At 38.6% G+C, this 25,223-nt stretch overlaps 1 protein-coding gene across 5 annotated transcripts in view; it reads right to left on the bottom strand.

Moving 5' to 3' along the window:
- Positions 1 to 614: 614 nt before the first annotated feature.
- Positions 615 to 25,223, bottom strand: part of ELAPOR2 (endosome-lysosome associated apoptosis and autophagy regulator family member 2) — a 212,102-nt gene continuing 187,493 nt past the window's right edge. For 3 of the 5 annotated variants that reach the window (XM_081536529.1, XM_081536531.1, XM_081536530.1), the window contains 4 exons: positions 18,153 to 18,279; positions 11,063 to 11,241; positions 9,882 to 10,047; positions 615 to 1,209 (listed from right to left, as the gene is read on the bottom strand). In XM_081536529.1, coding sequence (XP_081392655.1) covers positions 1,150 to 1,209; positions 9,882 to 10,047; positions 11,063 to 11,241; positions 18,153 to 18,279 — 532 coding nt within the window. In that variant the 3' untranslated portion in view covers positions 615 to 1,149. Of the gene's footprint in view, positions 1,210 to 9,881; positions 10,048 to 11,062; positions 11,242 to 13,731; positions 17,337 to 18,152; positions 18,280 to 25,223 lie in introns of those variants that run through there. The other 2 variants (XR_014067463.1, XM_081536533.1) reach the window with 2 other exon arrangements.

Genomic DNA, 25,223 nt, shown 5'->3' with positions numbered 1-25,223 from the left:
TTGAATAAGAGCAACAATACTTATTTCATAGCTGCTTATGGTACAACAACATTCTTATTTTGAATACAGATATATGCAATTTTCTGAAATTGAATTTCTAAGTAACTTAAAAAGAAATCTTCCATGGAAGTAATAATACTTACAGTCTGGCATATAACCTTTGATGCTTGACATAGGGCAAATGTACCCACTGCTATTCTCTGGAGGCCATAAATTATCCCAGTACCTCTGTACAGTTATCTGTACTTATACACAAGCCATACCACTTTCTTCTCATGATTTTACAAGTGATTTGATTAAAAAAAGCTTTCCTATTCATTCTAAATTATACTTCAAGTATTAAATAAATTGTTTCAAGCCATTTGACTTCTGTGATAGTGTCAGCTTGTTTTTATTAGGGGAAAATCTAAGCTTCTCTTTGCCTTTTTTTTTTTTTTTAAGAATCCCATTTCTTAAAAAGCCCTTCTTACCAGTTCCAACAAGGATGGAATTTCAAAGGCGATTATAAGTTTAGATAACCCAAGCACATGCTGACTCTTCATTAAGAATTACTGCTTACTGAGGCTCCTGAAATCAAGAATGATACCCTATGGAAAAATGAAAAATCTATTGTCTTTCTTGGTTCATCATTTTTAATAGAAAACATGTTTAAAGGTCGGTCAGGAAAATAAATAATGGGAAAAATAACTGTACCTTAAAAAATTTTTCAAATTGTCCCCAAAATATAAACAAAGAAAAGACATACATGGGATCACAATGCATATGCTCACATTAGCCCTCCAAACACACTTTTTATATAGAATTTATAAAGAAGAAAAATTACCCATTAATTATACGGCATGCATCAGCAGTGCACTGGTGGGCTTAACCTTGGTTTTGAGTTATGTGTATATACAGACAAATCTCTTCCTGAGTTGAGCTTCATCTTCAGTTGAGACTCAAACCATTTGCTTTCTTATTTTTGGCAAGACACTTGACCATGTGATAAGGCAATCTAACATTTCAACCTCCTTCCCTTCTCCGTAGTGTGGCCCTCCTCTGTAACATCGCCAATGTGCCAGATACGAGGACAGGCTCTAAACTATGGTTCTGTAAAACTAGAGAGTAGGTTTCTTTGTTCATTAGTCTGACAGCTACAGCACTGTCTTTTCATATATTTGGAGATCTTGAGGATTTCAGTTGAACAGATTCAAAATGGTCTTCTTTTTCCTATGGGGGGAAAATATAAAGACAAAATCAACTCATTAAAATTACAGTAAGATTTTAGGATCTTACCTACCCAGAAAGTAAGTTCTGAAATCAGTTCAATGTATGCACCAGCCACTCATAATTGGGATTTTACACTTAAAGGGGAGGGTAGCAGATGTAAAACAGATAGCATGCCTACCCCAAAGATACACAATCCAAAATAGAAGCAAACACATGACTGTAATAGATACCAAAAGATACAGCTGTGATACTTAGGAAGAAACTCACTGAGACCCTTCCAAGGAGGACACCTGATCTGAGTGCTGACATAGATGACCTATCCATGTAAACTGTAGATAGTAAACTAAATATTCCCAAGATAACATAGGGTAAATAATAAGAAAAAAGGAGAGCAGAAATAAAGAGAACACAAATAAGACATAAGATCGTTTGGGTTCACTGCTAAGTTTTAGGAAAATCCTTAGGGATCATGTTTACTAAAGATATTAAAAACAAGTCATCTCAGATAATAAATCAAAATTTTAATGCAAGTATATCATTAATGGAATTTGTTTTATAATGCATTCAAAATGTAATCTATTAAGATAAATTATTCTTCTTTAATGGGGAGAAAAGGAAGTAGTGAAATTTCTCCCAATGTTTTCATTGTTAGACAAAGCTTTCCAAAGGCTGCTAGAATGGAGTGGAGGGACTATGCTGTTGAGGAGAAAGAAGATGAAAAGAATTAGGATTATTTTAAAACTAAAAGAAATATGAAGCAGATCAGTCCTGGGTGCACATGGATGTGTGTATAAAACAGAGAAGTGAAATGAGAAAATAACAGGAAATAGATTGAGTATCTGTCAAGAAGAATCAGGTTGCTTTTGTGTCTTCTCCCATTTGAGTGGAGAAGTCCAAGACTTCAGGTCAACTTTAGGGCTACATGGTCAGTATTACAGAAAAAAAAAAAAAATCACAGTGCGAACCAGCATATTCCATTTCCCTGCCTCTGCCCAGGCGACAAACCCCTGGGAGAGCAGCCTGCAGACTGCAGCACTAACCCACTGGTTCTAGGAGAATCTACCTCAAGTCTCACAAATCCCAGCCTTAATTTTGTAGGAACAACCATTGATAATCCAAATATTTGTTAAACATCCATATGTTACAGGAACATGGACTAGACTTTATGGAATACAAAATGCCTGCCCTCAAGGATCTCACCGTGTATTACAGGAAAGAGCATTAGACATCAGCCATGAACTAGAAGGGAATGCTGAGGTTTTTGTGGCCTTGCTTTGAGAAGATTTGGTTCAACCTGTTCCTCAGGAAGGGGAGGCAGAGACCTGTTTGTTATCCTCAAGGTAATGTTTCAAGTAAAACACTGGAAGCCCTCTATACAGTGATGTTTGCTTCATACAGCTTTCGTCACCATGTCCTCTGTATTCACAGGGGATTTTGCTCCTATAACTGATATGGTGGGATATACATATACATATGTGTGTGTGTGTGGTTAACATCACTAATTAACTGGAATCTCCTGATGGCAGGAATTCTATCACTTTTAAATTCCCATAAAATGACCCAAGGCCTCACACGTCATTGGCTGTCAATCAATGGTTGTGAAAAAGTACTGAAACACTAGCATGTAGAAAGAAAAAATTCTGAATTGGAACTCAGAAGATGCGGTTTCTAATTCCTAACTCACCCTCTCTTGGACAAAGTGAACCTCTCTAGGTCTCAGTTTACTCATGCATTAAATAAAGATGCATATGAAATGATCTTTTTAAGCTCTAAATTCAAGAATCCAAAGAAAATTCAACTTCTCCCAGAAGTTTCTCCTTAGCTTGTCAATACCCACCTACTGCATTCTTTTCTCTTCTGCTGTGCTCCAAGAGACCCTACTCAATACTCCTGCCATGTAACAAAAAGAATAAATCACCTAGGAATAAACCTACCTAAGGAGGCAAAAGATCTGTACTCAGAAAACTATAATATACGGATGAAAGAAATCAAAGACAACACAAACAGCTGGAGAGATTATACCATGTTCTTGGACTGGAAGAATCAATGTTATGAAAATTACTATACTACCCAAAGCAATCTACAGAGTCAATGAAATCCCTATCAAATTATCAATGGCATTTTTCTTAGAAATAGAACAAAAAATTTTATAATTTGTAAGGAAAAAAAAAGATCATGAATAGCCAAAGCAATCCTGAGAAAGAAAAACAAAGCTGGAGAAATCAACCTCTCTGACTTCAAATTATACAGTAAAGCTACAGTAACCAAGACATGATGGTACTGGCACAAAACAGAAACATAGATCAATAGAACAGGATATAAATCCTAGTTCAGTTCAGTTCAGTCACTCAGTCGTGTCCGACTCTCCACGACCCCATGAACTGCAGCACACCAGGCCTCCCTGTCCATCACCAACTCCCGGAGTCTACCCAAACCCATGTTCATCGAGTCAGTGATGCCATCCAACCATCTCATCCTCTGTCGTCCCCTTCTCCTCCCACCCCCAATCGACCCAGCATTAGGGTCTTTTCCAATGAGTCAACCCTTCGCATGAGGTGCCCAAAGTATTGGAGTTTCAGCTTCAACATCAGACCTTCCAATGAACACCCAGGATTGATCTCTTTTAGGATGGATTGATTGGACCTCCTTGCAGTCCAAGGGACTCTCAAGAGTCTTCTCCAACACCACAGTTCAAAAGCATCAATTCTGCGGCGCTCAGCTTTCTTCACCGTCCAACTCTCACATCCATACATGACCACTGGAAAAACCATAGCCTTGACTAGACGGACTTTTGTTGGCAAAGTAATGTCTCTGCTTTTAAACATGCTATCTAGGTTGGCCATAACCTTCCTTCCAAGGAGTAAGCGTCTTTTAATTTCATGGCTGCAGTCACCATCTGCAGTGATTCTGGAGCCCAAAAAAGTAAAGTCTGACACTGTTTCCACTGTTTCCCCATCTATTTCCCATGGAGTGATGGGACCAGATGCCATGATCTTAGTTTTCTGAACGTTGAGCTTTAAGCCAACTTTTTCACTCTCCTCCTTCACCTTCATCAAGAGGCTCTTTAGTTCTTCTTCACTTTCTGCCATAAGGGTGGTGTCATCCGCATATCTGAGGTTATTGATATTTCTCCCGGCAATCTTGATTCCAGCTTGTGTTTCTTCCAGCCCAGCGTTTCTCATGATGTACTCTGCATATAAGTTAAATAAGCAGGGTGACAATATACAGCCTTGACGTACTCCTTTTCCTATTTGGAACCAGTCTGTTGTTCCATGTCCAGTTCGAACTGTTGCTTCCTGACCTGCATACAGGTTTCTCAAGAGATAGGTCAGATGGTCTGTTATCCCCATCTCTTTCAGAATTTTCCACAGTTTATTGTGATCCACACAGTCAAAGGCTTTGGCATAGTCAATAAAGCAGAAATAGATGTTTTTCTGGAACTCTCTTGCTTTTTCGATGATCCAGCGGATATTGGCAATTTGATCTCTGGTTCCTCTGCCTTTTCTAAAACCAGCTTGAACATCTGGAAGTTCATGGTTCACGTATTGCTGAAGCCTGGCTTGGAGAATTTTGAGCATTACTTTACTAGCATGTGAGATGAGTGCAATTGTGCGGTAGTTTGAGCATTCTTTGGCATTGCCTTTCTTTGGGATTGGAACGAAAACTGACCTTTTCCAGTCCTGTGGCCACTGCTGAGTTTTCCAAATTCGCTGGCATATCGACTGCAGCACTTTCACAGCATCACCTTTGAGGATTTGAAATAGCTCAACTGGAATTCCATCACCTCCACTAGCTTTGTTCGTAGTGATGCTTTCTAAGGCCCACTTGATTTCACATTCCAGGATGTCTGGCTCTAGGTGAGTGATCACACCATCGTGATTATCTGGTTCGTGAAGATCTTTTTTGTACAGTTCTTCTATGTATTCTTGCCACCTCCTCTTAATATCTTCTGCTTCTGTTAGGTCCATACCATTTCTGTCCTTTATCGAGCGTATCTTTGCATGAAATGTTCCTTTGGTATCTCTAATTTTCTTGAAGAGGTCTCTAGTCTTTCCCAATCTGTTGTTTTCCTCTATTTCTTTGCACTGATCGCTGAGGAAGGCTTTCTTATCTCTCCTTGCTATTAAAACCAAACACCTATGATGACCTAACCTATGACAAAGGAGGCAAGAATACACAATGGAGAAAAGACAATCTTCTTCAATAAGTGGTTCTGGAAAAACTGGACAGCTACATGTAAAAAAATGAAATTAGAACACTTCCTAAAATCATACACAAAAATAAACTAAAAATGGCTTAAAGACCTAAATGTAAGGCCAGACACTATACAACTCTTAGAGGAAAATATAGCCAGAATACTCTTTGGCATAAATCACAGCAAGACCTTTTATGACCCACCTTCTAAAGGAATGAAAATAGAGATAAACAAATGGGACCTAATCAAACACAGCAAAAGAAACCATAAACAAGACAAAGGCAACTCTTAGAATGGAAGAAATTATCTGCCAATGAAGCAACTGACAAGGTATTAATCTCCAAAATATACAAAAAGCACCTGTAGCTCAATATCAATAAATAAATAAATAAATAACAACCCAATCAAAAAATGGGTGGCAGACCTAAACAGACCTTTCTGCAAAGAAGAAATGGCCATACAGATGGCCAGGAAGCACATGAAAAGATGTTTAACCTCACTAATTATTAGAGAAACACAAATCAAAACCACAGTGGGTTATTACCTCACACAGGTCAGAACGGCCATCATCAAAAAAATCTATAAACAATATAGGCTAGAGAGGGTGTGGAGAAAAGGGAGCCCTCTTGGACTGTTAGTGGAAATGTAAACTGATACAGCCACTATGGAGAAGAGTATGGAGGTTCCTTAAAAAACTAAAAATAGAACTACCATATGACCCAGCAATCCCACTCCTGGGTGTATACCTGGAGAAAATCATAATTCCAAAAGATACATGCGCCTTAATAAACAATAAAATAAAACAAAACAAAATAAAATAAATACATGCAGCACTATAAACAATAACCAGGACATGGAAGCAAACTAAATGTCCATCAACAGGGGAATCAATAAAGAAGATGTGGTACATATATACAATAGGTTATTATCCATGAAAAGGAACAAAACTGTGCCATTCACAGAGACATGGATGGTCCTAGAGAGGACCATGAGTGAGGTAACTCAGGAAAAATAATATTGTATATTAACCCATAAATGTGGAATCTAGAAAAATGGGTACAGATGAACCTACGTGCAAAGCAGAAATGTGGGCACAGACGTAGAGAACAAACATGAGCACCGAGGCGGGGAAGAGGGAGAAGGATGAACTGGGAGACTGGGATTGACATATGCAGACACTATTACGTATGAAGTAGAAAACTAACTATAACAAACTACAGAGCACAGGGAACTCTACTCAATGCTCCATGGTGACCTAAACGGCAAGGAAATTCAAAAAAGAGGGGAGATATGTATATGTATAACTGACTCACTTTGTTAGCACAGCAGAAACTAACACAACACTGTAAAGCCGCTATACTCCAATTAAAAAAAAAAGACTTCTACTCTAGCCCACATGGACAAAGGTAGAAAACACACTAGGTCTCCCTAAGTGTTTTTAAAAGTCCTTGACCTTCCTGGTTCACAGGCACAGAACTCCAGTAGATAAGAAGAAATGAGGTGGAACTTCAGCTACTGAAATGGGACAAACTGATTTGTGGCAGTGGAGGATCAACAGTGCAGTCTGATCATGAGGCACCTGGGAAGGAGTTACCTTACACCCTGGGAAATGCAAAGGGTTTTGCTTTTCAAAGTTACCCTGTCACCTCCCTATGAAGGAAAATATTCCACTCTCAAACTGTTGCAAGCGCCTTAGATTTAACAGTCTACTGTCTACCAAATCCACCAGATGCTCTCACCACAATTTAGTTAACTTAATGAAAAGTATCAGAAATAGCTGGTATGGTACCATCTTCTGCCCCAAAATAACAACAATCAACACGTCCATTCCCATCACTCAATCGTTCCACGGAGTGGACAAATACCACCCAGTGTGCAGCATCGGCAAACAGAAAAAGCTGGACTAAATGCCCTCAAGCAGTCTCTCCAAAGACAAAGAAGAGACACAGCTGCCAGAGGTGAATCAGAAACACTAAGGTTTATAAGCCAGCAAGAAGGTCGCAAGTACTATCAACCAGCACTGCCTAGCTAAAGAGATTCCACTTGGTGTCCCTAACAATCATAAATACATACTTTCTTTCCACTGGCACCAAGTGTACCTACAGGACTATACTTTTTGTAAGAACCAGACATTAACTTCTCTCCCAGAAACAGCATAACTTGTACCCTAGGAGTGGTCCTAAGTGGTCATAATGTAACTGTTTATGAAAACATCCTCCATAGATTATGTAGCTCTTAGACAACTGCAAGGATCTTTTCAAATCAGACTACTCTTGGTTAATCAGAGTAGATTCCTGGAGGGAAAACTGACTTGTTATTTACACTCACTCTATGGGTAGCTATTAAATTTAAAAAGATGGAATATAAAAAAAAATGTATGAAATCATGCCATTTGCAGCAACATGGATGGAACTAGAGATTAATTACTAAATGAAGTCAGTCATAAAGAAAAAGACACCATATGATATGACTGATATGTAGAATCTAAAATATGACACAAATGAACTTATCTACAAAACAGAAACAGGCTCAGACATAGAGAATAAACTTGCGGTTGCCAAGGACGAGGGGCAGGAGAAGCAAAGATTAGGAATTTGGGATCAGCAGATGCAAACTGCTAAGGAGGTTTGGATTTTGTTGGGAGATAACTCTCCATGGTTCTTTGGCATTTCTGCATATCTTATGAATATAATACCGACTTCCCTTTGTTCTAGACTACCTTTTCAAAGGTCTTTATATAGAGAGCGACCTTTGAAGATGTTATGTCCTTCCAGAGCAAAGGACAAACTCACAAACAGTCCTGAAAACAGTGTTTCCCTCTGGAGCAATGAATGGGGATGCTAACTGTCCGGCACAATAACAATAATATTTCTCTTTGGAACAAAGGCAGAGATGCTTGCTGCCCATTCTAAAAGATTTAGGTTCCCAAGTCCATCATGGGTTCCTTACCTATAATGCAGCCCACAAAGAGTCATTTGTAGGAAGTGAGGCTTTGAAACTGGGATAAATGCTGAGGTTTTGGGCTAGTGCTTCTGCTATGACCATTTAAACTGTCCTTTGTCTCTGATCAGAAATTCTATGTCTTCTAAAGTATCCATGAAATCACAGCAGGCTCATAAGTAGGGTAAATTCTCAGCTCTTGACAATCACTGTACATTCACTGTCCCTTAGCAATAGTACCCTCCATAAACTACCATAATAAGCAAAATCAAATAGCCATTAGCATAAGGAGAATAGGGCTTATTCATTTATTTTTAAATGATCCCCTATATTTATGTACCTAAATTAGGAAATGATTACTAAAACACTCGCAATAAATGTAATCTGCCACATGCCCTGCCTGCTGAAAATCCTTTGAAATGCAGTTTCTTTCATGTTTCATTCTATTTTCAATCTTGCAAAAGTAAAGTGGCATGTTTTATCTTTTAAGTCAATGGTAAAGAATGTCAATAAAACGTGTTTACAAATAATATGTAAGGCTTCATGTTATCTGTTTGGATATAGTACTCATTTCAAAGCTGATGAATGTGATACCATCTGATAAGGTAATATCTCAACATTTTATATAACTTTTATTTTCTCTAAATCAAACAATCTTGTTCTAAAACAAAATATATAAATAAACATTGGATCATTTATTTACCTAAAATTCTTATTTTTGTAATACTATTAATACATTATCTTTGTACAAATTCAAACATTACAAAACTGTACTACTTCAAAGATGAAAGATACCCATTAATTAAAAACTCTCAAAATGCAGCTACCATTAGTAGTTTCCTGTTCAAATACTAATATAAATGTACATTTAATACAAATGTGATAGTCTATGTATTGCTCTCACTTCACTGACCTTGGACCTACTGACATATCAGTACACATAGACATCTCCATCTTTAACAGCTGCAGGACTGCACAGCATCCCACTACTTTGATATATGGAAATTTAACTACTTCTTGATGGTGCTAAAAGTTGCTTCTTCTTGGTTAACAGACAAAACAATACTGCAGTGATTATTCTTGTATTTACATCTTTCTGTATTTCCAAAAGTATTTCTACCAGATAAATACCCACAGAGATACAGATATGTTGAATGAAGAGTTTGCATGAATGTTACTGTTAGGTTAATATGGCCTCTTACTCATAAACACCGGAGAAGGCAATGGCACCCCACTCCAGTACTCTTGCCTGGAAAATCCCATGGACGGAGGAGCCTGGTAGGCTACAGTCCATGGGGTCGCTAAGAGTCGGACACGACTGAGCGACTTCACTTTCACTTTTCCCTTTCATGCACTGGAGAAGGAAATGGCAACCCACTCCAGTATTCTTGCCTGGAGAATCCTAGGGACCGCGGAGCCTGGTGAGCTGCTGTCTATGGGGTCGCACAGAGTCGGACACGACTGAAGCGACTTAGCATAGCATAGCATAGCATACTCATAAACACACAGTATTACCAGGTTAAAATACCGCTGTTACCTTTGTTGCCAAGGATTTGAGTTTTCCCAGTAGGGACTGTTTATTGGAATATACAACTTCCTCTTCATTATCTTCTCCTTCCATGATAGCACAGCTGTCTGCAGCTGGGAGTTCACACTCTTTTGAGTTCGTAGTCATTACTAATTTGGAATATTTGTACTCCAGTCTAAGTAGTGGTAAATATATAAATAGATAAAGTGGCTGTTTAATATAAATTAATACTTATTTGGGGTGGTCATACACCAGCTAATTGTCTTGGAGTATAGTTGCTTCACCAACAGATTTCCTTCACCCATCACCATAACACTATGTGTTCTCATTAATCTACCATCTATACACCAATCTTTTCCAGAATTTCAGAGAATCAGTGCAATATAGTTAATTCTATTACACTTATTTTACATCACTTAAAGTGGCCAATTATGACAAACTTTTGAAAAACAGAGAAAATTAGAGGTATGAATGAATTTTCATCATTTACAAATATTTGGGAACTAATTTAATATGCAGTTTTCCAAAGTTTAGTTCATAAGATGAGAACATTATATATAGGAAAGTGATTTGGTCTTTACTCTTTCTTTCACTCATTGATTTCTATTTCCCACCTCAGATTATAACTGTCCTTAGATAATACAAAAAAGAACTTTCACAGCCCCACTGACAGGTAAATCATTTTTAAAAAGCCTAATCATATAATGTATCAATATGTAATTGGTAGTTAAACTCAATACTCAACTTCAGGTTCTTGAAGTCCTGGAGTAAATAAAGGTGATACTTGCCTACACGCTTAGTCTGTTTCTTTGCAAATATTTGTCCACAAGAAACTGAAAAAACAATGATGGGGCAAGAAGGCAGCATGATGTCATGAAAATAAAATAGACACACAGAGAAAATCTGCCTTTCGCTCTGAGCTCTGCTCCCATCTACCTGAGTAGCCTGGAGCCTCTGTTCTTCTCTATCTTATGAAAACAATGAGTCCAATGCAATTATCTCTAATGTTCTCTGGTCTTTCTGTTATTAGAATAACAACCATTCCATTTGCCTTCTTAAAGACTTTTCCCATAATTCTTTCAACTAGGAGAAATTTCTTGTGGCTCTGGGAGAAATTGTTGAGTATGGTGATTAAGCCTAAAATTTTCACAACAAAAGAGATCCCTCATTCTTATTCGGAGGTTACTTACTTCTGATTCTTTTTCCAGAAGTAGCAAGTTAGAGCCACCAGCAAAACAGCTGTAAAAGCTCCCACGCCTGCTCCCACTTTTAGCCAAAAGTCAACTGTTTCACAGGTTGACAACTTTTTCTCAGGCAAAGAAATTCCTTTAATGCACCACTTAGGCTCATTCCACACATATAAAGTTTCCTTTCAAAACACAAAGAGGACATAGAAATTAGATTTAGAAGGAGGAGGGTCTTGCTAACCCTTTATTCACAGTAGGCAGAGAGGATTATTCAGCTTTCATCTAGCTGAAGCTCCACGAAGAGAGGAAAGAGATACAGAAGAGAGAGAATAAGGAAATGATGAATGAAAATGCAACAAGACCATGAATTTTCAGATCAGAAAGTCTGTTTCATTATAAGGAGGTTGAACAAAAATGACTCCCTGTGGATCTATCATTTGAGCTATTTTCTTCAAATATGTGATGAGCCCTGACTTAATCAGGTTTTTAAATGAAAGCTTGGGTTGTTGAATATAACTAACTGGGACGGGTTTTACCCACTCATCATGTAGGTCCATTTCCCCAAAGAGCCTCTCCCCTGAATAGAACAGATCCTGGAACCAGACATACAGGCAGAGCATGACTGGCAGACTTTGGTGACTGGTGTGGGGTAGGCATGCAGACTGCACCCCCTTCCACAGGCCAAAATAAGGAGCAGGTTATTCTGGGTCATTGCTACCCAGCTGAGGGACTTACTCTCATCCTCCCAAAGTAGATGACAATTTTGCTAGGGCAATGTTTTCAAACTGCTTCCTGCCATCAACTAGTAAATAGTAAAATAAAAACAATGGGTCTCAACCAGCAATTTTTTAAATAAACAGATCAAATAAGAAATCAGAGACAAAAATCAGAATACAGGCATTGTCCCTTATATATTTCAACATATACAATGATCAGTAGCAATTTGCATGATGATTATGTACAGTGACATTAAATGACATGAGGTATTACATTTTTCACTCAGTGTGCCTCCTTAAATTTTCTGGTGAATGATGGTCACTTTATCTACACACTAACAGAAGCATAACACTATAATGTTTAATTTCACACACTCACACACTTTCACAGTTAGTCTTGAAGTAAATGATGTGTAAGAGAATCCCACTTACTTTGAGGAAAAGTTTCAACAAGGTTTTGGTTGAGAACTTTTTAGAAAGGATGTTAGTAGCTGAAAAAAATTTTAGTGTAACACTTTATTAAACTTAGTGTGAATAAATTATTTTTAAAATGGCTCATATAATTTTTATAAGAAAGGTGAGGAATGAGGAGGCATGAACAAGTTGAACGGCTGCCTCTCTACGTGTAAATAATGACAATAAAGAGATAAATGTTAACTCCAGTCAGCAAACACTGGCTTCAGCTGAAGGGTGTTCCAACAAGAGAAAAAAAAGGCTGTGAAAGAGTTTATATGGTTGTATCACATAAGCTACACTCAATGCAAATGGCAAGCTCTAAAGTCCAATGATGGTCTTATAAATGAGCCATTTAAACTTCAGAATTAAAAAAACATGTACTTGTAAACCCAGAGATTTTAACTTCTCAATAAGCTCATCATATTGTTAGTGAAAAATAAAGTCAAGCTATTGAAAGAATTTCTTAGTCATTCTGTAACTTGATCATTCTATAAATTGCTTAATCATTCTATTAATTACAAAGCTTTATCCCTACATTAGAAGAAGGCAATGGCACCCCACTCCAGTACTCTTGCCTGGAAAATCCCATGGATGGAGGAGCCTGGTAGGCTACAGTCCATGGGGTCGCTACGAGTCGGACACGACTGAGCGACTTCACTTTCACTTTTCCCTTTCATACATTGGAGAAGGAAATGGCAACCCACTCCAGTGTTCTTGCGTGGAGAATCCCAGGGACGGCAGAGCCTGGTGGGCTGCTGTCTATGGGGTCGCACAGTCGGACACGACTGAAGCGACTTAGCAGCAGCAGCAGCAGCATCCCTACATTAGGGGCTTCCCTTGTGGCTCAGCTGGTAAAGAATCTGCCTGCCATGTGGGAGACCTGGGTTCGATCCCTGGGTTGGGAAGATCCCCTGGAGAAGGGAAAGGCTACCCACTCCAGCATTCTGGCCTGGAGATTCCCAGGGACTATACAGTCCATGGGGTCACAAAGAGTCAGACACGACTGAGCGAGTTTTACTGTCACTTTCACATCCCTACATTAAGTCCTGTCTTTGGCAAACAAGAAAATGGCTGGCTGACAGAGCAACTGAAAAATTTATTCTTGCAGCATGTAAGGATATTTTGTGAACAGGGTGAGATAAACTCAACGATAAATTTAAAAACTTACCTCCAAGTAATAACACACTCTCTCTTCAAATCTCTACCACTATATAACATTTAGAAGTAATGCTTAATACATACTTAGAACCTGGTATGGATTTTTGAGATTCAATTTGATAAGAGCACTTTATCACAAGTCATGCAGCTCTTTTAGTTTACATCAGCTGTATGTGGAGGAATGGTAGTGTGTAAATTTAACTTCACGTGCATCTGGATTATACATCTTTATAAAATTAGAAAAACATATTCTCAGTCAATATCAAGTGAAAAACTATAAAGAATGGAGCAGACCATATAATAGAAACACAGTAGAATTATTTAAAAATTAAAAGATACACATTTCAATATTTTACAATCATTTATTTACACCAAAAGGCTTTGGCATCTGAAAAAATCCATCCTTGTTCACTGACATAATGGAAGATGCAGGGAAAGTTGTCATGTGTATTGAAAACTCACCAAAGACCAGACTTTTCAAAATATAATATTCAGAGATTGGCAGTAAACATACCCACTTACTGCATCAAACCCATTTGTCTGCTATTGCAATGAATACCCTGAAGAAGGACATTTCATTTTTTTCTACTTGAAGTTCCCTCTCATTTGGCAAATATTTTCAAATTTGACACCTAAATATAACAGAAAGACATATTTAACTGATTTTAATATTTCTCAAAATAAATTTGGAATTATAGGGGGGAGTTACATACCTCAACACATCAAACATAACAAAGTGTTCCAAAAGGTATTATTCTTAAAGCAAAACCAAACATTTAAAAAGCATCACCTCACAACTATCTGTTTCAATCATTCTTATAAGATGTTGAACAGAGGTTTTTTAATGAAGATAGTTTGAATGAGATAAAATTAGAGAAATAGTTGCCTCCCCACTGTCTCAAACTTATAATCACTACCTTCCAGAAGAGAAATATTAAATATTGAAGAATGTTTGGATAAAAGGTCATTTAGCTTCTCAAACCTCCTAAATTAAACTTGGTAGCCAAAGAAGGGAACATATCTTTTATTTTTCATTTACTCTTAAAAAAAATAATTATATGGTAGGAAGTTTATCATAAGTCTAGAGAAAAGATAAAGATTAATTTCCACTGTGAAGCATAAGAATGTATCATTATTATTATGAGGATTAAAGAGAAACCATTTTTTGTGAGGTTGAAATCTTTATCTTTGATCCACTTTCAAAGGTTAAAAAGAAACTGGCTCAGCCATGCCTAAGATATTTGAGCAGTGTTGGCTCTGTGGCTCTAAGCCAGTGTGAGCTATCAACAAGTAAGCACACTTACTGAATTAAGTATTTCCTAATTCTTTGTTTAGTGTTATCTATTTGGAGATGTCTCCATTTTGTATTAAAGTATTAATGAAACATATTTTGTACTGTTATGCTTATGCTCTATAGGCATAAACTGTTAAAATTAGTATTGTTTCATAAAACAATTTTATTTCTAGGCATATCTCTATGTTTCTGAGTTTGTGTCTATTTCCTAGGCTTGATGTATCATGTATTTCTTACTACAGGTTCACTGTCATTCAACAATGGAAAATAGAAGTTTAGAGAATAGTTCTCAATGTTTTTGTTTTTTCCTCAGAGGTGGAAACTACTGCTTCCAAATATGCTGAGTGTATGGGATTGGGAGGGGGCATTCATATTTCTTCTCCTACTTGGATCCTCCAACCTGCCAACTACAAGCTCTTTAAGGGTTTCCTGGATAGAACAGCTCCCCTCTCTGATCACCTTACACAGTGAGTACCCTAGCATGCTCCATGCTGACCTGAAAGTCAGTTCTATCCCATCTACCTGATGTCCTGTGTTCTTTGCTGAGTCACTTAGTAGTGTCCGACTCGTGCAACCCCACGGACTATAGCCTGCCAGGCTCCTCTGTCCGTGGAGATTCTTCAGGCAAGAAAACTGGAATGGGTCGCTATGCCCTCCAATCCCACTGGAATCTCTGATCCTCTGATGTCCATTCTCCAATAGGGTCCCTACCACTGGTACTGATGAATCCCCTCATTTGTGCTTCTTTAGTGTAATTTCAATGGAATTTAGAGAGGGTGAAGTGGTAAGTAAGCTATTTTGAAAGAGGAAAAGTATGCTTTTATATAGTACTAGTCAAAGCTGGTATAGTTCAGTTCAGTTCAGTTCAGTTCAGTTGCTCAGTCGTGTCCGACTCTTTGCAACCCCATGAACCGCAGCACACCAGGCCTCCCTGTCCATCACCAACCCCCAGAGTCCACTCAAACCCATGTCCATCGAGTCAATGATGCCATCCAACCATCTCATCTTCTGTCATCCCCTTCTCCTCCTGCCCTCAATCCTTCCCAGCTTCAGGGTCTTTTCAAATGAGTCAGCTCTTTGCATCAGGTGGCCAAAGTATTGGAGTTTCAGCTTCAACATCAGTCCTTCCAATGAACACCCAGCACTGATCTCCTTTAGGATGGACTGGTTGGATATCCTTGCAGTCCAAGAGACTCTCAAGAGTCTTCTCCAACACCACAGTCCAAAAGCATCAATTCTTCGGCACTCAGCTTTCGTTACCATCCAACTCTCGCATCCATACATGACCGCTGGAAAAACCATAGCCTTCACTAGACGGACCTTTCTAGACAAAGTAATGTCTCTGCTTTTTAATATGCTGTCTAGGTTGGTCATAATCTTCCTTCCAAGGATTAAGCGTCTTTTAATTTCATCGCTGCAGTCACCATCTGCAGTGATTTTGGAGCCCAGAAAAATAAAGTCAGCCACTGTTTCCCCATCTATATGCCATGAAGTGATGGGGCCGGATGCCATGATCTTAGTTTTCTTAACGCTGAGCTTTAAGCCAACTTTTTCACTCTTCTCTTTCACTTTCATCAAGAGGCTCTTTAGTTCTTCTTCGCTTTCTGCCATAAGGGTGGTGTCATCTGCATATCTGAGGCTTTGATATTTCTCCTGGCAATCTTGATTCCAGCTTGGGCTTCCTCCAGCCTAGAGTTTCTCATGATGTACTCTGCATATAAGTTAAATAAGCAGGGTGACAATATACAGCCTTGACGTACTCCTTTTCCTATTTGGAACCAGTCTGTTGTTCCATGTCCAGTTCTAACTGCTGCTTCCTGACCTGCATACAGGTTTCTCAAGAGACAGTCAGATGGTCTGGTATTCCCATCTCTTTCAGAATTTTCCACAGTTTATTGTGATCCACACAGTCAAAGGCTTTGGCATAGTCAATAAAGCAGAAATAATTGTTTTTCTGGGACTCTCTTGCTTTTTCCGTGATCCAGCGGATGTTGGCAATTTGATCTCTGGTTCTTCTGCCTTTTCTAAAACCAGCTTGAACATCTGGAAGTTCATGGTTCACATATCGCTGAAGCCTGGCTTAGAGAATTTTGAGCATTGCTTTACTAGCATGTGAGATGAGTGCAATTGTGTGGTAGTTTGAGCATTCTTTGGCATTGCCTTTCTTTGGGATGGGAATGAAAACTGACCTTTGCTAGTCCTGTGGCCACTGCTGAGTTTTCCAGATTTGCTGGCATATTGAGTGCAGCACTTTCACAGCCTCATCTTTCAGGATTTGAAATAGCTCAACTGGAATTCCATCACCTCCACTAGCTTTGTTCGTAGTGATACTTCCTAAGGCCCACTTGATTTCACAATCCAGGATCTGGCTCTAGGTGAGTGATCACACCATCGTGATTATCTGGGTCATGAAGACCTTTTTTGTACAGTTCTTCTGTGTATTCTTGCCACCTCTTCTTAGTATCTTCTGCTTCTGTTAGGTCCCTACCATTTCTGTCCTTTATTGAGCCCATCTTTGCATGAAATTTTCCCTTGGTATCTCTAATTTTCTTGAAGAGTTCTCAAATCTTTCCCATTCTATTGTTTTCCTCTATTTCTTTGCATTGATCGCTGAGGAAGGTTTTCTTATCTCTCCTTGCTATTCTTTGGAACTCTGCATTCAAATGGGTATAGTGAAGTGGGTGCTCTCAAACATCATATTAATATAAGAGCAAACTGATGTAACCAAAGTAATTTATTAATAGTATAATAAGTATCAAGAACCTTAATAATGGCCATATCTTTCTAGCAATAAACTCTAAGGGAAGAATCAAAAGTCTAACAAAGATATTCACTATAGAGTTATTTACAAAAATATGGTTTTCAATTTTTTCCTTAAATGTTCAACAGGGGAATTATCAAATTCCAAATTGCATACATAATAGAATATTTCTCTATAAATAAAATTCACTTTTAAAAAAATGACAAGGGAAATATATTAAATATATAAAGAAAACAAAATAGAACCCTAACTTTACTTTTAAAAAACAAGTAAGTGAATGCAGAGAAAATATAGAGTAGGATCTTGATTAACGTGTGTGTGTGAGTGCACATGAGTAAGATTTAGTCTTTATATATGCTTCTTGTGGAGAGTCAGTTTTATCATCCTCATATTAATTATACCTACAACTGCATTCTATAAGCCATATCTTGGATTCATTATATCATTTCTTTATGATCTCAGTAAATACCCATAGTCTACAACTCCCTTGTATAATTTATTTTCCCAATTCCAGGACATATCTTCAGCCACCTCAGCATACAGAAGTATAGGTATCAAACTTGATTTTAGATACATATTAATGTCTCATTAAGTTAATTATAAGCTTTAGCCACACTACTGAATCTAAATGTCCATGATGTAAGTGATATTGGACTAAACAGTTATATCTTCAATGACATAGTTCTGCTTAGACAGTTTGCCCCTTACCTGAAATCCCCTCTTACAGGCACCCTCAATCTCATGGAAGTCATGTTCGGTGCACAGAGGGCAAGCTTCTACACTCTCCCACAGGAAATAGAATGTACATCCATCACAGGTGCCTGCTGGACACTTGCTGAAATAAATCATGGAAAACAACAAAACCAACAGCTTTTGTAACACATTTAATTGAGTACAATCAACATCTGAACACATACTGCATACTGGGAAGCAATATGTAGATGCAGAGAAAACACATGGGAAAAAAAAATCTAAAGGAGACAACACCACAACTAGATACCGCTCTGCACCAACCAGGATGGCTAGAATCAAAAAGACAGATAAGAAGAAGTTGTGAGGTTGTTGGGCAATTGAAATCCTTACACTCTGCTGATGGGAGTATAAAATGGTGCAACTTTGGAAGAATCTGGCAGTTTTTCACACAAACAGAATTATCATATGATTCAGCAATTCTACTCTTAGGGAAATATCCAAAAGAAATAAAAATGCTATCTCCACACAAAAACTTGTACATGAATGTTCCTAACAGCATTATTCATAATATCCAAAAGGTGGTAACAATCCAAACATTCTTCAGCAGATGAATGGATGAACAAAACATGGTATACCCATACAATGAATTATTACTCAACCTTAAAAAGGAATGCAGTAGGAATGCAGTACTGATGCAAGCCCCTACTTAAATGAACTTCAAAAATATTATGCATAGTGACTGAAGCAAATAAAAATTCCACATTTTTTATGATGTTATCCAGATTTAAGTCCATAATAGGAAGCTCTATAAAACATTTGAAAGTGGGTTAGTGATTGCTTAGAACTAGGTTTAAGGAGATAATAAATAGCTGAAGGGTATGGGATTTCTATGTGAAATGATGAAGAGGTTCTAGAATTGGCTAGGCTGATGGTTGTACACATCAGAATATACAATAACCACTGAAGTGTATGTTTTCAATGAGTGAATTGTAATGGTGTGTGAATTATATCTCTATAAAGTTGGGGTTTTTTCTTTTTAATTTAAAGGAGAAACAGGCAAAGGTAATGATAAACCCCCCCCAAAAAAAAAGCTCCAAAGAAGTTTATTGGTGAAAGTGAGCACCAATTTTTGGTGCTCATGAGCCATGCCTAGAATATTCTAGATAGGAGTTAGAATAAAAGGGATGCAAGCAAGGGAATTCCTGCCATAGGAATGGAATGGTAGGTGAATTGGAGGAAAAGTGCAAGCAGGTCATTGACATGGGAGCTTCAAGAACAAGGCAGTGACTGAGTACTGGGCATACAGGCACTAGGTGGTGAAGGAGGTTTGCAATTTCTGTTTAAGGTAATTGCACAGAGGTGAGGTGCTTTAGGGAACAGAAAGACACATAGGTCCATGGTCTGCAGAGGGTAAGGGAAAGACACACAAACAAAACTGTCTAATGTAAAAAAAAAAAACAAAAAACAACAACATCATCAGTCAACACCCAGCTCAGTGATGTAAATGATTCTGCAATCCTGGGTTTCCTCAGTCTGAAGATGACTTCCTTTGACAAGAGGCACTCAGGGATGATGAATGAGGCTTGGACCCATCAGGCAGGACTTGCATATAGACTTTGAAATCCTACTTTCTGGTGGGTATGCCTTTTATGTCAACTCATCTCTTTCATTTTAGGGACAGATACACATAGCATAGCTCAAAAATTAACCTGGTGTTACTGGATACAGAATTCTTACTGACTGAAGCAAGAAACTATTCAGAAAGATTCTAATAGGAATGACTGTTTTATTCATGAATTCATTAAAACCAGGGGAATATAGTTTCCTCAACTTGTATACTGCACTTCCCTTTAGTTAAGCCGTGTAAATATAAGGCATTGTCCTGAAAATCTCCTTCAGACCTTAGCTTGTGCAAAGGGCAGGTGCCCTGAAACAATTAGTAGCAAAACGACAGACACACAATAATACAGAGAATCCAAAAAATACCCTTTTAAGTTTTCATTTCAAATGCCTTTCTGATGATTCACTATCCAAAACTTCAGTCTATCAGAAAGGTAAAATTTCATACTATTAGTTAACTAAATATATTCTGAAAAGGTGAAAGTGTTAGTTACTCAGTCGTGCCCAACTCTTTTGTGACCCCATGGACTGTAGCCCAGCAGGCTTCTCAGTCCATGGAATTCTCCAGGCAAGAATACTGGAGTAGGTTGCCATTCCCTTCTCCAGGGGATCTTCCTGACCCAGGGATCAAACTGAGTCTCCCACATGGCAGGCAGAATCTTTACCATCTGGGCCACCAGGAAATACATTCTAAGGTACCTTAATATGAACACTGCAACAAATTTACATGCCTCATAACTGATGAATTTTTTATATGTCTGTCTTTCCAAAGTGTCTGTGTGCTGTAAACTAAGTGAACATGGGTGGCATGTAAAAAAAGCAACGTTCTGTATGACATGCTTCAGAAACAGAGGCCCAGTATTGTCACAGCTATAAACAATGGTCAACAGTGACTCTTTGGAAAAATGACTTGACTCTCTAACTTGCTTTAATTTCTATTTTTATAAAAAGGGAATAATAAATACATTCAGAACAAGAAATAAAGAGAGATATTTTTAAAAAATAGGAAATTACAATAGACGAAAACCATGCCACCTAAAAAGTTATTCCTACCCTCTACCTTCCAGATCAGTAAAAGCAACTTAAAATTGTTCTTTTGAAAAAAGCTGGGTAACCAATTAGAATAGGTGAAAAGCAAAGGAGAAAAGGAAAGATATTACCATCTGAATGCAGAGTTCCAAAGAATAGCAAGGAGAGATAAGAAAGCCTTCCTCAGCGATCAATGCAAAGAAATAGAGGAAAATAACAGATTGGGAAAGACTAGATAGCTCTTCAAGAAAATTAGAGATACCAAAGGAATATTTCATGCAAAGATAGGCTCGATAAAGGACAGAAATGGTAGGGACCTAACAGAAGCAGAAGATACTAAGAAGAGGTGGCAAGAATACACAGAGGAACTGTACAAAAAAGATCTTCATGACCCAGATGATCATGATGTTGTGATCACTCACCTAGAGCCAGACATCCTGGAATGTGAAGTCAAGTGGGCCTTAGAAAGCATCACTACGAACAAAGCTAGTGGAGGTGATGGAATTCCAGTTGAGCTATTTCAAATCCTCAAAGGTGATGCTGTGAAAGTGCTACACTCGATATGCCAGCAAATTTGGAAAACTCAGCAGTGGCCACAGGACTGGAAAAGGTCAGTTTTCATTCCCATCCCAAAGAAAGGCAATGCCAAAGAATGCTCAAACTACCGCACAATTGCACTCATCTCACATGCTAGTAAAGTAATGCTCAAAATTCTCCAAGCCAGGCTTCAGCAATACATGAACCATGAACTTCCAGATGTTCAAGCTGGTTTTAGAAAAGGCAGAGGACCAGGATCAAATTGCCAATATCCGCTGGATCATCGAAAAAGCAAGAGAGTTCCAGAAAAACATCTATTTCTGCTTTATTGACTATGCCAAAGCCTTTGACTGTGTGAATCACAATAAACTGTGGAAAATTCTGAAAGAGATGAGAATACCAGACCATCTGACCTGTCTCTTGAGAAACCTGTATGCAGGTCAGGAAGCAACAGTTCGAACTGGACATGGAACAACAGACTGGTTCCAAATAGGAAAAGGAGTACGTCAAGGCTGTATATTGTCACCTTGCTTATTTAACTTATATGCAGAGTACATCATGAGAAACCCCGGGCTGGAAGAAACACAGCTGGAATCAAGATTGCTGGGAGAAATATCAATAACCTCAGATATGCAGATGACACCACCCTTATGGCAGAAAGTGAAGAAGAACTAAAGAGCCTCTTAACGAAAGTGAAAGAGGAGAGTAAAAAAGTTGGCTTAAAGCTCAATGTTCAGAAAACTAAGATCATGGCATCTGGTCCCATCACTTAATGGCAAATAGATGGAGAAACAGTGGAAACAGTGTCAGACTTAATTTTTTTGGGCTCCAAAATCACTGCTGATGGTGATTGCAGCCATGAAATTAAAAGACGCTTACTCCTTGAAGGAAGGTTATGGCCAACCTAGATAGCATATTTAAAAGCAGAGACATTACTTTGCCAACAAAAGTCCATCTAGTCAAGGCTATGGTTTTTCCAGTGGTCATGTATGGATGTGAGAGTTGGACGGTGAAGAAAGCTGAGCGCCGCAGAATTGATGCTTTTGAACTGTGGTGTTGGAAAAGACTCTTGAGAGTCCCTTGGACTGCAAGAAGATCCAATCAATCCATCCTAAAGGAGATCAGTACTGGGTGTTCATTGGAAGGACTGATGCTGAAGCTGAAACTCCAATACTTTGGCCACCTCATGCGAAGAGTTGACTCATTGTAAAAGACCCTAATGCTGGGTAGGATTGGGGGCAGGAGGAGAAGGGGACGACAGAGGATGAGATGGTTGGATGGCATCACTGACTCGATGGACATGTGTTTGGGTAATCTCCGGGAGTTGGTGATGGACAGGGAGGCCTGGCGTGCTGCAATTCATGGGGTAGCAAAGAGTCGGACACGACTGAGCGACTGAACTGAACTGAACCAATTAGAGAAATTCTTCAAGAATACAATTATTATATGCATAACAATGATTTACAACTTTCAAAATAATTACAGTTTTCTGATCAGTTAGCAAAATTACCAAGAGGCTTTCCTGTTCAAATCTTTTCTCCTGGAATTATTTTCTACTTTATCTTTCCAACACAGAAAAACTTTAAAAGGAGGAAAAAATTGTTTCTATTGGGAAAGTTAAAGAGTAAGTCTGCTAAAGTTTGAAAAAAAGAACTCAACAAAAGAAAAGGAGAAAATTAATGAAAGTTGCAAAAAGTAAGAGGGAAGACTTGGGTTACATTCCTAACTAGGATTTTCAAATGATTTTTTGTCTTTCCATAAGTGATTCAACCTTCCTCCCCACCATGTCATTCCTGTAATTTGTCAAAAGCAGAATGTCTGCCATACTGCATTCACAGAGTGGTTATAAAGGATAAAATGAGAGAATAATGTGACAAAGTTTAAAGAATTGCAAAATATAAGAGACTATTAACAATGCACATCACTTTCTAAAGAACTGGTAGAGCCAAAGAAATATGAAAAAAAATCACAACATTGCTATAATTTATAAAGCTGGCATTAAGTGTCAAAATACTACAAAGATTCAGTGCTTTCCCTTTGCACACTTCACTTTTTAAAAGAAAGTCTTAGGTTAAAAGCAGCAGTTTAGTTTAGAATCAATTCTTAAATTCTTTTAACTCAATGAATCCTTTGAAACGTGGAGCATCAAAATTTGATTCTTTGTTATGAACCTAATTTCCACAGGTTGAATCAGGCCTTCCCTGAGAAAAAACAAGAATATATGAAGCAATAGTAATTTTAATCATGCTTACATATATAAATGAAAACAGAAAAAAGATACAAGAAAAAAATGTAGTAATATAAACATTTTATCTTTGTGAAATACTTTTCCCTTTGATGACCTGGGTCATCATCATCTTTACTTCCCAACCAGCTTTTTTCAGGTGTCACTAATTGTGTTTCCACATAACTTTTGCTCTGCATGATCTCCATAGAAACCAATGGGCACGTGTTTAAAGAAACAAGACAAAGTCATGGGATAGCTGGGGGATGCGAAACTAGACTTCTACAGGATGGCCCGACGTGCTGTGAATTATACGTAGAGAAACCACCACATATTCAAAGGGCAACCAGGTAAACTTTCATTTGGTTTACTGAGAAATGAGTAACAGTCTTTCAAATTTCCCAGTTTTACTTCTGGGACTGCTTTATCAATCAGGGTGGCTCTAGCAATGTGTAAGAATTCAGACAAATCTTTTTTTAGAAAGTTATGTCTTGGATTCTAAAATGGAAGATATCTCATTAATCAGTTACTGGTGTCCTCTTCTGAATGAATCATCTTATCTAAAACGGGATCTAGCTGGTTCATATTATGAATCCATGGAGAAGAACCTTGTGTTTTTATGAACTATTATCACCTAAAAAAATCTATTATTAATATTTGGATAGTTGATCAATCATTGTAAACAGTTTTCCCTAAACTTTATTCAAAATCCAAAGGTAAAACAAATTCATCTATGCTGTCAGCACCTTTCCAACCCTTCTGGAGTTAGTCTCAGGAGATTGGTGAGAAAGGCCACTCTCTAAAGTGCCAAGAACGGAGCGGGGCTAAGATGGCGGAGGAATAGGACGGGGAGACCACTCTCTCCTCCACAAATTTATCGAAAGAACATCTGAACGCTGAGCAAACTTCACAAAACTACTTCTGAACGCTGGCAGAGGACGTCAGGCATCCAGAAAGACAGTGCATTATCTTCGAAAGCAGGTAGGAGAAATTATAAAAGATAAAAAGAGAGACTAAAGAGTTAGGGACGGAGACCCGCCCCGGGGAGGGAGTCGTAAAAGAGGAGAAATTTCCAAGCACCAGGAAATCCTCTCACCGGCGGGTGTGGGGGAAGATTTAGAATCTCGGAGGGCAACATAACTGGCAGAAAAAAATAAATAAAACCCACAGATTACGTGCCTAAAGGCAACTCCCAGCAAAGAACCCCAGACGCTCGCATCATCCGCCAGCAGCAAGTGGGGGCTGAACGGAGAGGAGCGGGCGGCACTGCTTAGGGTAAGGACTGGGCCCGAACGCCCTGAGGGCAATCTGAGGGAGCTAACGTGAGATAGTAACCTAAACTGTGGGACAGCCAGAGAGAGAGAACTATCCCGCGAAAAGCCCAAATCTAAGGCACTGCCGGCCCGCTCACAGAACAAAGGACTGAGCGATACCAGAGGAGAGCTAGCCGGCTGTGGACCGCCCCATCCCCCGCCGGAAACAGCAGACAGGCGGGGCCCGCCAGAGCCGGAAAGGGGCAAACTCGGCCCCAGAGAGGGCACCCCCTACCAAACTGCAAACAGGCTCACAGTTTCTAAGCAAAGACTGCCTGAGATCCCGGAGGGTCGACAGCCGCCGGGAGGGTCGCAGCCAGAGACCAGATCCCCAGAACCGACACAAAGCACACCAGAGCCAGG

This window comes from Giraffa tippelskirchi, chromosome 10, assembly GCF_054371585.1.
Source record: "Giraffa tippelskirchi isolate mGirTip1 chromosome 10, T2T-mGirTip1v1.2.pri, whole genome shotgun sequence".
NCBI classification, from domain to species: domain Eukaryota; kingdom Metazoa; phylum Chordata; class Mammalia; order Artiodactyla; family Giraffidae; genus Giraffa; species Giraffa tippelskirchi.
The sequence above is the reverse complement of the archived record's forward strand: the minus strand, read 5'-3'. Positions and strand labels throughout refer to the sequence as shown.